Raw genomic sequence first — 12,394 nt, forward strand, 5'->3', positions numbered from 1 at the left:
TTTAGTTTTTTTCCATATCTTGGCTCTTGGGAATAATACTGCAGTGAATGTGAGAGTGAAGATAGCTCTGAGATAGTGATTTCATTTCCTTTGGATATGTATCCAAAGTGGGATTGTGGATCATAACATAAGATAGTTCTGTTTAATTTTTTGAGGTACGTCCATATTGCTTTCAAAAATGACTGTTCCAGTTTTCATTCCCACCAACAGTGTATAAGGATTCCCATTTCTCCACGTTTCTTGGTAACATTTATCTTTTGTCCTTTTGCTGATAGTTGTTACAACATAGGTGTGAGATATGCTTTTGATTTGCGATTCTCTGATGATTAGTAATATTGAGCAGCTTTTATACCTATTGGCTATTTGTATGTCTTTTTTTGAGAAATGTCTATTTTCTTTGCCCTACATAGGGTTATTTATTTATTTATTTATTTATTTGTTTTTTTGCTATTGAGTTGTATGAGTTTCTTAAATATTCTGGATATTAACCCCTAATCAAATACATGGTTTGTAAATATTTTCTTCCATTTTGTAGGTTGCTTTTTCACTCTGTTTTTTGTTTCCTTTGCTGTGCAGAAGCTTGTTGGTTTGATGAAATCTCAATTGTATATTTTGGCTTATGTTGCCTATGCTAATATTCCTGTCAAAAAAATTATTTCCTAGACCATTGTCAAGAAGCTTTTTAACCTATGTCACCTTCTAGTAGTTTTACAATTTCAGGTCTTAAATGTACTTTGAAGTTTTTAATCCATTTTGAGTTGATTTTTGTATGTGGTATAAGATAAGGATCCAGTTTCATTCTGTATGTGGTTATCAGATTTTCCCATCACCTTTTGTTGAAGAGACTGTCCTTTCCCTATCATATGTTCTTGGCATCTTTCTGGAAGATCAGTTGATTGTAGATGCATGGATTTGTTTCTGGGGTTTTTATTCGTTCTGTGGGTCCATATGTCTGTTTTTATGCCAGTACCATATATAATATGTATTTTTAATGGACAGGGTCTTGCTCTGTTCTCCAGGTTGGAGTGCAGTGGTTTAGTCACAGCTTGTTGCAGCCTCGACTTCCTGAACTGAGGTGACCTTCCTGCCTCAGCCTCTCAAAATAGCTAGGACTACAAGAGCATGCCACCATGTCCAGCTAACTTTTAATTTTTTTTAATTGTTTTGTAGACACTAGGTCTTGCTGTGTTGCCCAGGCAGGTCTCAAACTCCTGGCCTCAAGCAATCCTCCTTCCTCAGCCTCCCAGAATGTTGAGATTACATGTGTGAGCCACTGCACCTGGCTCATACTGTTTTGATTACTGTAGTCATGTAATGTATTTTGGAATTAAAAAGTGTGATACCTCCAACTCTGTTCTTAAGATTGTTTTTTGCTATTTGGGGCCTTTTGTGGTTCTGTATGAATTTTAGGACTGTTTTTTCTATTTTTGTAAGGAATGCCATTGAGGCTGGGTGTGGTGGCGCACGCCTGTTAATCCCAGCACTTTGGGGAGGCCAAGGAGCTAACTTCTGATAGCTTGAGCTCAGAAGTTTGAGACTAGTCTGAGCAACATGCTGAAACCCTGTCTGTACCAAAAATACAAAAAACTAGCTGGACATGGTGGTACGTCCCTGTAGTCCCAGCTACTTGGGAGGCGGAGTGGAGGATTGTTTGAGCCAAGGATGTCGAGGCTGCAGTGAGCCGAGATCGCACCACTGTACTCCAGCTTGGCTGACAAAATGAGATCCTGTCTCAAAACAAAAGACTGCCATTGAGATTTTGATAGGGATTGCGTTGACTGTAGATTTTGGGTGGTATGGACTTTTAATGGTATTTTTCCTTCAGTGCATGAATATGGAATGTCTTTTTATTTATCTGTTTCTTCTTTAATTTCCTTCAGTGTTTTATGATTTTCAGTGTACAAGTCTTTTACTTCTTTGGCTAAGTTTATTTCTACATATTGTAAAATACTTTTGTTGCTGTGGTAAATGGGACTGTTTTCTCAATTGCCTTTTCAGATAGCCTGCTTGTACTTAGAAATGCCACTGATTTTTTTATATTAACTTGGATCCAGCAGCTCTACTGTATTCATTTATTAGTTCTAACAGTTTTTTGTTGTTGTGGAGTTGTAAGGTTTTTCTGCATATATATGATCATTTGTAAAAAGGTAATTTTTCTTTCCTGTTTTCTATTTGCAGTCCTTTTATTCCTTAAGTACTCTCGCTTGGAATTTCAGTATTAAATTGAATAGGAGTGGTAATACTGGGGCATCCTTGCCTGTCCCGGATCTTAGAGGAAAAGCTTTCAGTTTTTCCCTGTTGATTTATGCTATTATTTGTGTGCTTTATATATGAAAAAAAGCTGGCCAGGCATCCCAGCATTTTGGGAAGCCGAGGCGGGTGGATCGCGAGGTCAGGAGTTCAAGACCAGCCTGGCCAACATAGTGAAACCCCGTATCTACTAAAAATACAAAAGTTAGCCTGGTGTGGTGGTGGGTGCCTGTAGTCCCAGCTACTTGGGAGGCTGAGACAGGAGAATTGCTTGAACCTGGGAGGCAGAGGTTGCAGTGTGCTGAGATCGTGCCACTGCACTTTAGGCTGAGTGACAGAGTGAGACTCTGTCTCAAAAAAAAAACAAAACAAAACAACTGTGGGCTTTTCATATATGGCCTCTTATGTTGAGGTAAGTTCCTTCTATGCCTGTTCTTTTGAGTGTTTTTATCATGAATGGATGTTGAATTTTGTCAGATGTTTTATTTTTTGCCATGTGATCTATGGTTTATTTTCATTCTTTTAGTGTCCTTTGATGCACAAAAGTTTTTAATTTTGATGAAGTCTAACATATCTTTGTTGTTGTTGACTATTTTTGGCATCATACCCATGAAATAATTTTCAAATCCAATGTCATGAAGATTACGATCCTTATCTTTTTCTTCTAAGGGTTTTTAAAAAGGTTTTTCTTTTAAGTATTTGATGTGTTTTGAGTTGTTATATGTGGTGTAAGGTAAAGATTAAACTTTATTCTTTTTACATGTAAATATTCAGTTTTCCTAACACCATTTGTTGAAAAAACTGTCCTTTCCCCCATTAAATGGTCTTGGCAACCTTGGTTGAAAGTCAGTTGACCTTTTTCATATGAAGGTTTATTTTTGGGATCTGCATTCTTCTCCACTGGCCTACATGTGTGTCCTTACGTCAGTACCATACTATTTAATTACTACTGTTGCTTGTTTTTTTTTTTTTTTCTTTTTGCAAGTTTCAAAGTCATCTTTTTCACACTGTTTTGGCTATTTAGAGTCCCTTGCAATTCTGTATGAATTTGAAGATCAGCTTTTCCAGTTTTGTAAAAAAGGATAGGTATTGCATTGACTCTGTGGATCACTTTGGAGGCAATATTAATATCTTAACAATATAAGTCTTCCTATCCATTAACGTGAATGTCTTTCTCTTTATTTAGGTTTTTAATTTATTTTAGCAATGTTTTGTAGTTTTCAGTATACAAAACTTTACCCTCTTTGGTTAGATTTGTTCCTAAGTATTCTTTTACATGCTATTGAAAATTCTGTTACTTTCTTAATTTTCTTTTCGGATTGTTCATTTCTAGTGTATAGAAATATAGCTGATTTTTGCATTTTGATCTTGTTGCTTGCAACTTGGTGAATTTGCTTCTCAGCTTAGTAGTTCTCCTGTGGATTCTTTAGGATTTTCTATATATATGATTATGTCATTTGCAATTAGAGATAGTTTTACATCTTCCTTTCTCAATTGGATGCCTTTCATATTTTTGTCTAATAGCTCTGGCTAGTAGTTCATTACAGTGTTGAGTAGCAGTGGTAAATATGGGCATCCTTGTCTTGTTCTGATCTTAGGGGGAAATATGTTATTCATCATTGAGTTTGATATTGCCTGTGGGTTTTTGATAAGTACCCTTTATCATATTGAGGATTTTTTTTCTCTTTTAGTTTTCTGAGAATTTTTATCATGAAAGGAATCTTCCAGGTTGTCTGTATTTTCTCGTGTACAATTATAATATCTCATAGTTTTTTTAGAACTATAAGTTTAGTATGAATGCCCTCATTTTCATTGCAGCTTTTAGTTCTTTGTCTTTTTTTCCCCATAGTCTAGCTAAAGGGTTGTCATTTATAAAATCCTTTAACAAACCGTCCTTTGGTTTTGTTAGTTTTCTCTATTAACATTCTTTTTTATTTATTTATTTATTTATTTATTTATTTTAGATGGAATCCCGCTCTGTCTTGCCCAGGCTGGAGTGCCGCAGTGTGATCTTGGTTCACTGCAGCCTCCGCCTCCCAGGTTCAAGTGATTCTCCTGTCTCAGCCTCCTGAGTAGCTGTGACTACAGGCATGTGCCACCACACCCAGCAAATTTTTTGTATTTTTAGTAGAGACGGGATTTCGCCATGTCGGCCAGGCTGGTCTCAAACTTAAGACCTCATGTGATCCACCTGGCTTGGCCTCCCAAAGTGCTGGGATTACATACGTGAGCCACCATGCCCGGCCCATTCTTGCTGTTTTGTAAAGAGAGAATTTCTTGCTCTGTTGCCCAAGCTGGAGTGCAGTGCTGTAATCTTAACCTTCTGGGCTCAGGCAGTCCTTCTGCCTTAGCCTCTCAAGTAGCTAGGACTACAGGCTTGTGCCACCACTCCTGGCTAATTTTTAGATACTTTTTGTAGAGAAAGGATTTCACCGTGTTGCTCAGGTTGATATTGAACTTCTGATGTAAAGCAGTCTTTCCCCCTTGGCCTCTCAAAGTGAGAGTATTACAACAGGCATGAACTGCATCTGACCAGCTTTCTGTACTATTTTCCTATTCTTTATTTTATTTATCTCTAATCATTTTCTTCCTTCTACTAGCTTTAGGTTTATTTGTTTCTCTTGTAGTTCCTTCCCTAAGTTGTAAAGTTTGTTTGTTGAATTGAGATTTTTTTTAAATTCATATTTACATTTGTAAACATAAGTTTTCATGCATAAATAAAATTTTCCTCTGAACATTGTTCTTTCTGCGTTCTATTTTTTGTTGTATGTTATCTGTAAATATTTTTAAATTTCCCTTGTGATTCCATTTTTGATCCTTTGGCTGTTTGAATGTGTTAATTTCTACATATTTGTGAGTTGTCCAGTTTTCCTTCTGGTACTGATTTTCAGCTTCTTCCTGCTGTGGGTAGAGAAACATTTTAGTATGATTATCTGTATTTTAATATCTTTTGAGACTTGTGGTCTAGCATCCAGTCTGTCTTGGAAGATGTTCCACATGTACTTGAGAAAAATGTGTTTTCTGCTGCCGTTGGAATGTTCTGTATATGCCTCCTAGGTCTATTTGGCTTATTGTGTTGTTCAGATTCTCTATTTCCTTGTTTATGGTTATTCTCTTTATTGAAAATTGGATATTGAAGTCTCCAACTATTATTGTGTAACTTTTTATTTCTCTATTTCTTCCAGTCTTTCATAATGTTTATGGTCATATCTTCTTGGTATTTTGAATCTTTTATTACTAAAGTTTTTCTTTATCTTTAGTAAACTTATGAAAACACTTTAAACTGTGGTTTGAAAAAAATGCAGTTTATCCCCTTTAGTCATTTTTAAGTGTGTAATTTGCGAGTGTTGTCTATTCGCATTGTGTAATAGATCTCTAGAACTTATTTATATTGCAAAACTGAAACCCTGTGCCCATTGAACAACAACTCTCCTCATTTTCCCCTCTCATCAACCTTGGGTAACCTCTGTTCTACTTTCTGTTTCCATGATTTTGAGTACTCTAGGTTTCTGATATAAGTGGAATCATTAAATATTTGTCCTTTTGTGACTGGCTTATTTCACTCAGCCTAATCTCTTCAACATTCATCTGTGTTGTGGCATGTGTCAGCATTTTCTTCCTTTTTAAGGATGAATAGTATTGCAGTGTGTGTGTGTGTGTGTGTTTGTGTGCGCGCGTGAGCGCTTTCACCCAGGCTGGAGTGCTGTGGCACAATTATGGCTCACTGCAACCTTGACCTTCCAGAATTAAGCCATCCTCCCACTTCAGCCTCTGAAGTAGCTGGGACTATGGGCACATGCCCACCATGCCTAAGTTTTGTATTTTTTAGTAGAGACAGGGTTTTGCCATGTTGACCCGGCTAGTCTTGATTTCCTGGGCTCAAGTGATCCACCTGCCTTGGCCTCCCAAAGTGCTGGGATTACAGGCATGAGCCACTGTGCCTGGCCTGTAGCACTTTTTTTTTTTTTTTTTTTTAATTCATTCATCTGTTGATGGACATTTGGGCTGCTTTTACATCCTGGCTGTTAAGAATAATGCTGTAGTGATCATGGGAGTACAGATACCTCTTTGAGATCTTGCTTTGAATTCTTTTAGACATATACCTAGGAGTCAGATTGCTGGATTAAATGGTAATTCCATTTGTTTTTTGTGGTTACCTTTTTAAAATTTAAATTGTATCTTATTTCATATTAGTATAGCCAACCCAGCTAGCTTTTGCTTGCTATTTGCGTGGAGTATCTTTTTCTGTCCTTTCACATTAAACCTTTTTGTGTCTTTGGATATAAAGCAAACCTCTTATAGACAATTGGATCAAGTTTTTAAAAAATATCAATTCTATCTTTTTCTTTTGATTGGAGAGTTAAACCATTTACATTTAAAATAATTACTCATAAAGAGGGACAAACTTGTGTTATTTTGCCATTTCTTTTCTCTATGTCTTATAGTGTTTTTCTGCCTCATTTCTTCTATTACCGGCTTTTTTGTATGTTTAATTGTTTTGGTGGTGTCTGTGTTTGTTTGTTGTTGTTTTTGTAGTGAAACAGTTTGATTTCCTTTTAATTTTCTTCTGTATTTAATATGGAGATTACATTTAACTTCCTAAAGGTATAACAAGCTAATTTCAATTTATACCAGCTTAACTTCAATGCCATGTAAAAACTCTGCTTGTAATAACTCCATCCCTCCATTTTTATTACTGCTGTCACAAATTGCAACTTGGTATATTGTGTGCCTAGTAAGGCAGGTTAATAATTATTCTTTGTATTTGTTTTTTAAATCATGTGGAAAATAAAAAGTGGAGTTACAAACTAAAATTTCAATATTATCTGTAATAATTGCCTATGTATTTATCAGAGATCTTTCTTATTTATTTCATTTCAACTGGAAGGACTCTTTTTAGCATTTGTCTCATTTTTTTTCTCTTTGCAAGACAATTCATATTTATTCATCTTGTACCCTACTCAAAGACCAAATTAAATCATTCCATTATTCTCCGGAACTTTTGAAGACATGAAAAGGGTTCATTCCAACAATTATTAATGCCTATTTGTGCTGGGTTTCATGCTGGTCACTGAGAACACAGGGATAATTCATTGCTGCTGTCCCTCTCCTCGGGGAGTGCCTGTCTTGCAGGATACAGACAAGTGCCTCATGGGGGATACAGTGACAACAGAGGGATGTGGGGCTCTGAGATTGGGCTGGTCCCAGTAAGCTTATATAGCATGGGGTCTGGTACGGTGCACCGCAAGAGTACCAAGTACTCAATCAGGAGTTGGAGGTGAGCATTGAAGCATTCTGGCAACTAGCTGATCGCCCAAGGGTCTGCCTCAGTGTGAGCACCTCTGAGCCCCAGCTTCACATTTCCTCAATTCCTGGGCCCAGGCTCCAGGCTTTCAGTTCCTCCACATGTTTCCCACCCCAACATAGTGAACACTTTTTCCTCAAACATTCTAGGTTTTCTGAGTCATTTGGCTGGCTGTGAAAAAAGAGCTACTCTTTTCAGCTCAGGCTAGCTCAGGCCAGGTCATTTCGGCCCTGGCTGCCCCAGTGCTAACCAGGTCATTGAGCGGCAGGAGGCTGGAACTAGAGTTTGTGGCTGCTACCATCTTTTGTCCCCTTCTCCCATTTAGTGTCTAGAAGCACACTGGGAAACTGCCTTTTCGCAATTTTTATGGGGCAGGTATAAGTGTCACAAACTCCTTCAGCTTTTTTCTGCGAATGTCTTAATTTCAACCCTAATTTTTGAAGGACAATTTTGCTGAATTTAGAATTCTTATTGCAAGATTTTTCTTTTAGCCCCTTGAATATATCAGCTCATTGCCTTCTGGCCTCTAAGGTTTTGGATGAGAAATTTGCTGATATTCTTATTGAGGATCTCTTATATGTGACAAGTTACTTGTGGTTTTTGAGATTTTCATCTTTGGCTTCCTACATTCTGATTGCATTGTGTATTGATAGGGGTCTTTTTGAGTGTATCTTTCTTGGAGTTTGTTGAACATCTTGGATTTGTAGATTCATGTCTTTCGTGAAATTGGTTATTTATTTATTTAGTTATTTAAGTATTCTGTCTTTCCATTTTTCTTTGCATTCTGGGATTTCCAAAATGAATGTGTTGCTCTGCTTCATGGTATGCCACAGGTCCCTTAGGCTATTCATTTTTCTTCTTTTCCTCAGACTTGATAATTTCCGTTGTCCTACTTTCGGGTATGCTGATTCTTTTTTCTGCTTGCTCAGAGCTGCTTTTGAATCCTCGTGTAGTGTATTGTTCATTTCAGTTGTTGTACTTTTCATTTCCGTAATTTCTTTTTGGTTCCTTTTTATAATTTCTGTCCCTTTGCTGATACTCTCATTTTGTTCATGCATTGTTCTCCTGTCTTTACTCTTACTATCTTGGAGATAAAGTTTTTTAAAATCTTTGTCTAGTGGCTGGGTGTGGTGACTCACACCTGTAATCCCAGCACTTTGGGAGGCCGAGGCAGGTGGATCACTTGAGGTCAGAAGTTCAAGACCAGCCTGGCCAACATGGCAAAACCCTGTCTTCACTAAAAATACAAAAAAAAAAAAACCAACCAAACAACAACAAAAAAAAAACAAAGCTAGCTTGGTGTGGTGGGACACACCTGTGGTCCCAGGTACTTGGGAGGCTGAGGCATGAGAATCACTGGAACCTGGGAGGCACACGTTGCAGTGAGCTGAGATCGCACCACTGCACTCCAGCCTGGGTGACAGAGCAAGACTGTCTCAAAAAAAAAAAAAAAAAAAAAAAACAAACAACAGTTCGTCTAGGAAGTGCAACAGGTGGACTTCAGGTATATTTTCTGTGGACTTTTTGTTCTTTTCTTTTTTGTTTTGTTCCCCAAAAAGCAAGTGCAACTCTTAAGACTTCTAGTAATCAGTTCAGATGGTTTGTGTTGAAACAATGGCAGCCAGCCTCTGTGCCTGTACCTCACCAGTCAGAATTAGCAATCAGCTAGCTGTCAGAACAGAGAATCTTGATGTTGGGGGACGTGGTCCTTATTGTCCACCTTTCTCAAGAAGCTGTACCAGAAACCTGTATTGCTGTCTCCATAACTGCCTGTCATTGCATGGGCAGGTTGGGAGTGTGCGTGTCAGAAATGGGTAGCAGTAGCAGCTATGGCATTGGAGGCTGAAATTGTTAAGTGTAGAAGTTCAGATTGACTCTAGAGTACCAAGATACTTACATCTGATTCGGCTAGTACATTTTTTGTCTTGGTATAGAAATGGATTCCTGGCGTTTTCTATTCTCCTATCTTCCCTGATACCCTTTTCTTTTTCATCTTCATCATCTTTGTTTTCGTCTTTCTTCCTTGTCCTCTTCGTCATCTTTGTTTCTTCATCCTCCTTGTCCTCCTCCTCTTTGTCCTCTTCCTCCTTCTCTGCTGCTGCCACCACCACGCATTCTTAATAATATTTTTTGTGTACTGTGGAATTAAATAATATACACATTTGAAAGAGTGGGGTTGTTTTTTTTTTTTGACCTCAGTTACAGGATTTTATGATTTTTTTTCTCAAAGGTCTTGTTACTTAAAAATAAGCTCAGTGGCTCATTCCTGTAATTTCAGCACTTTGCGAGGCTGAGGCAAGAGGATCACTTGAGCTTAGGCGTTTTAAAATTAGACTGGGCAATATCATAAGACTTCATCTCTATAAAACAAAACAAAAATAACCAAGTGGCAGATTAATACCCTTGAAACCCCAACAAGGCATTTGATTATCAAAATTAAGTATATTATGGAAATTTCATTATATTAATGGTTAAATTGGCAGAAAATCAGAAGTTTATTATATATTACATATAGTGTATAATAGTTTATTATATACATATACTATATATATAAACGTATATATGTGTTTTTATCATATTTTAAGTAGAAAAAGCACGTAAGAGTTACTTGTTGGCAAAAAGTAGAGAAAACTGTTAGTACAAATTGAGAATTCCTAATCCAAAACTCTAAAATTTGAACTGCTACAAAGTTTGAGATCTGAGTGCCAACATGGTGCTCAAAGAAGTACTCATTGGAATATTTCAGATTTTGGATTATTGAATTAGAGATCTTCAACTGGTAAGTATATAATGCAGATACTCCAAAGTGTGGAAAAATCCAAAATCTGAAACACTTCTGCTTCCAAGCATTTCAGATAGGGGATACTTAACCTGTATATTTTAATCTGTAATGTTATTTAATACTATATTTAAATTAACATTCTTAGTCAAGACCTATAAAAGTGGTAAACTTACTGAGTATTCACTTCTCCTTAAAATCAAAGACTGTTTGTAGTATTGAAGTACTGCCATTGTTTTTTAAATGGATACTTAGTGGTGTTAAAGTAAATAGCAGTAGAAGCACATAGTGTAATTTATAAGAAGCCTCACCAAGATAGAAGAATTCCTGCAGTATTATGTTTTCTTACATGTATTTCGCCTTATATTTCAGTATTAGGTTGTGCATATTTACCCTGAAAGAGAAGCAGCAGAAGAGAAGTCATATGTGTATGCCTACAAAATATAAAAATCAGTGTTTTTGAGTAAAATCTATATTTTAATAGATTTTTTATGTATTAAAAGTAGGAAACTTTACATTTGACAGCCCTCAAATTGGGAATTACTTGTCTAATCTTCTGTTGATTACCTTATCTTGATTTAGTAGTTAGCAGCTTCATGGCTGTAAAATGCTTTTATTTTACATGACATAATATTTAGTGTTTATATCTTCATAAATATTGTCCCTCATGAATTTACATGTTTGTGTTTATTATAACAAAGAAGTCTTTGTATCTCATGGTTTATTATTTTATAGATCTTTATAAGGGTTTCTGTTGTGTACTCTAGTAAAATAAAAGCATTATATAAATACTTTATAAAGATTTAATAACAAATCTGGCACACCTGTGATAATTTACTTTTTTCTCCTAAGTGTAATTTATTGTCTTATTTGTATTTTAATTTACTATTTAACTTATTTTTGTATTATGACATGTAAATTAATCCCATTGGAATCAAGAGATCTTCCCACCATAGCCGCCTATGTAGCTGGGACCATAGGTGTGCACCTCAGCACCCACCTAATTTTAAAATGTATTTTTTACAGAGATGAGGTCTCGCTACGTTGCCCAGGCTGAGCTGAAACTCCTGGGCTCAAGCTGTCCTGTCAACTCAGCCTCCCAAAGTATTGGAATTACAGGCATCAGCCACCACGCCCAGCCTTCCCTCTTATAATTAGGAAATTCAGCTTGTCATTTGTTTGGTTAAGTTTCATTTCTGTTTAGGTGAATTTATTTTTACTATTTTATGCACTGCCATTCATCGTCTTGGATAATTAGCATTTTACCATCATATTAAAAAATATTAGTGTACTGGCCAACTTTTTGACTTTCAAACTGTTTTTATATCAGGTAATCTACATGTGTTGGGCAATTATTTTTGACCATTCTCTCTAACTTGATTTTCTAGTTGAAACATTGTAGTCGGTATATACATGACTTATTTCCTTCACTCATCAAGAATTTGGATCCCGTACCACTTAGACATCTACTTAATCTGGTCTCAGCTCTTGAGCCAAGTGTTCATACTGAACAGGTAATACATTCAAAACATGATAGTTTTTTTTTTTTCCCATGAAGTAAAAATTTCTTTGTGATTCAGATAATTTAACTTTCATTTTATTGTCTTGGCATTTCAGTTTGACAAAAAGGATATTAAATTTGTTAGTGTTGCCTGGAATTCTCGAACTGAAATCTCTCCCTCTCTTTTTTTAGACACTGTACTTGGCATCCATGTTAATTAAAGCACTGTGGAATAATGCACTAGCAGCTAAGGCTCAGTTATCTAAACAGAGTTCTTTTGCATCTTTATTAAATACTAATATTCCCATTGGAAATAAGAAAGGTTAGTAGTGTCATGTATTTTGAAGTAAATTGTTGGGAGCTTCTCACCCAGATTTGAAGTATTTTCTGCTAATACATTCAGTTCAATCTATATTTTAAAATAAGTGTGGGATGGGTAGAAGAGTGCATATAAAAGGATTAATACTGTGATTAGTTCGTGTTTTGGTTTACCTTTTAAGTGAAGGATAGTGATAAAGTCTTTGTAGTTACTGGATTTTCTCAGCTTTGGTTATCTTTT

The 12,394-nt window shown here is 36.3% G+C and overlaps 1 protein-coding gene across 5 annotated transcripts in view; it reads left to right on the forward strand.

Moving 5' to 3' along the window:
• USP34 (ubiquitin specific peptidase 34) overlaps positions 1-12,394 on the forward strand; it is a 281,740-nt gene that overhangs the window by 106,564 nt on the left and 162,782 nt on the right. For all 5 annotated transcript variants that reach the window (XM_024242030.3, XM_054547514.2, XM_054547516.2 and 2 more), the window contains 2 exons: positions 11,723-11,848; positions 12,028-12,157. In XM_024242030.3, the coding sequence (XP_024097798.2) occupies positions 11,723-11,848; positions 12,028-12,157 (256 nt within the window). The remainder of the gene's footprint in view (positions 1-11,722; positions 11,849-12,027; positions 12,158-12,394) is intronic.

The sequence above is a fragment of the Pongo abelii genome, chromosome 12 (assembly GCF_028885655.2).
Source record: "Pongo abelii isolate AG06213 chromosome 12, NHGRI_mPonAbe1-v2.0_pri, whole genome shotgun sequence".
Lineage (NCBI taxonomy): Eukaryota > Metazoa > Chordata > Mammalia > Primates > Hominidae > Pongo > Pongo abelii.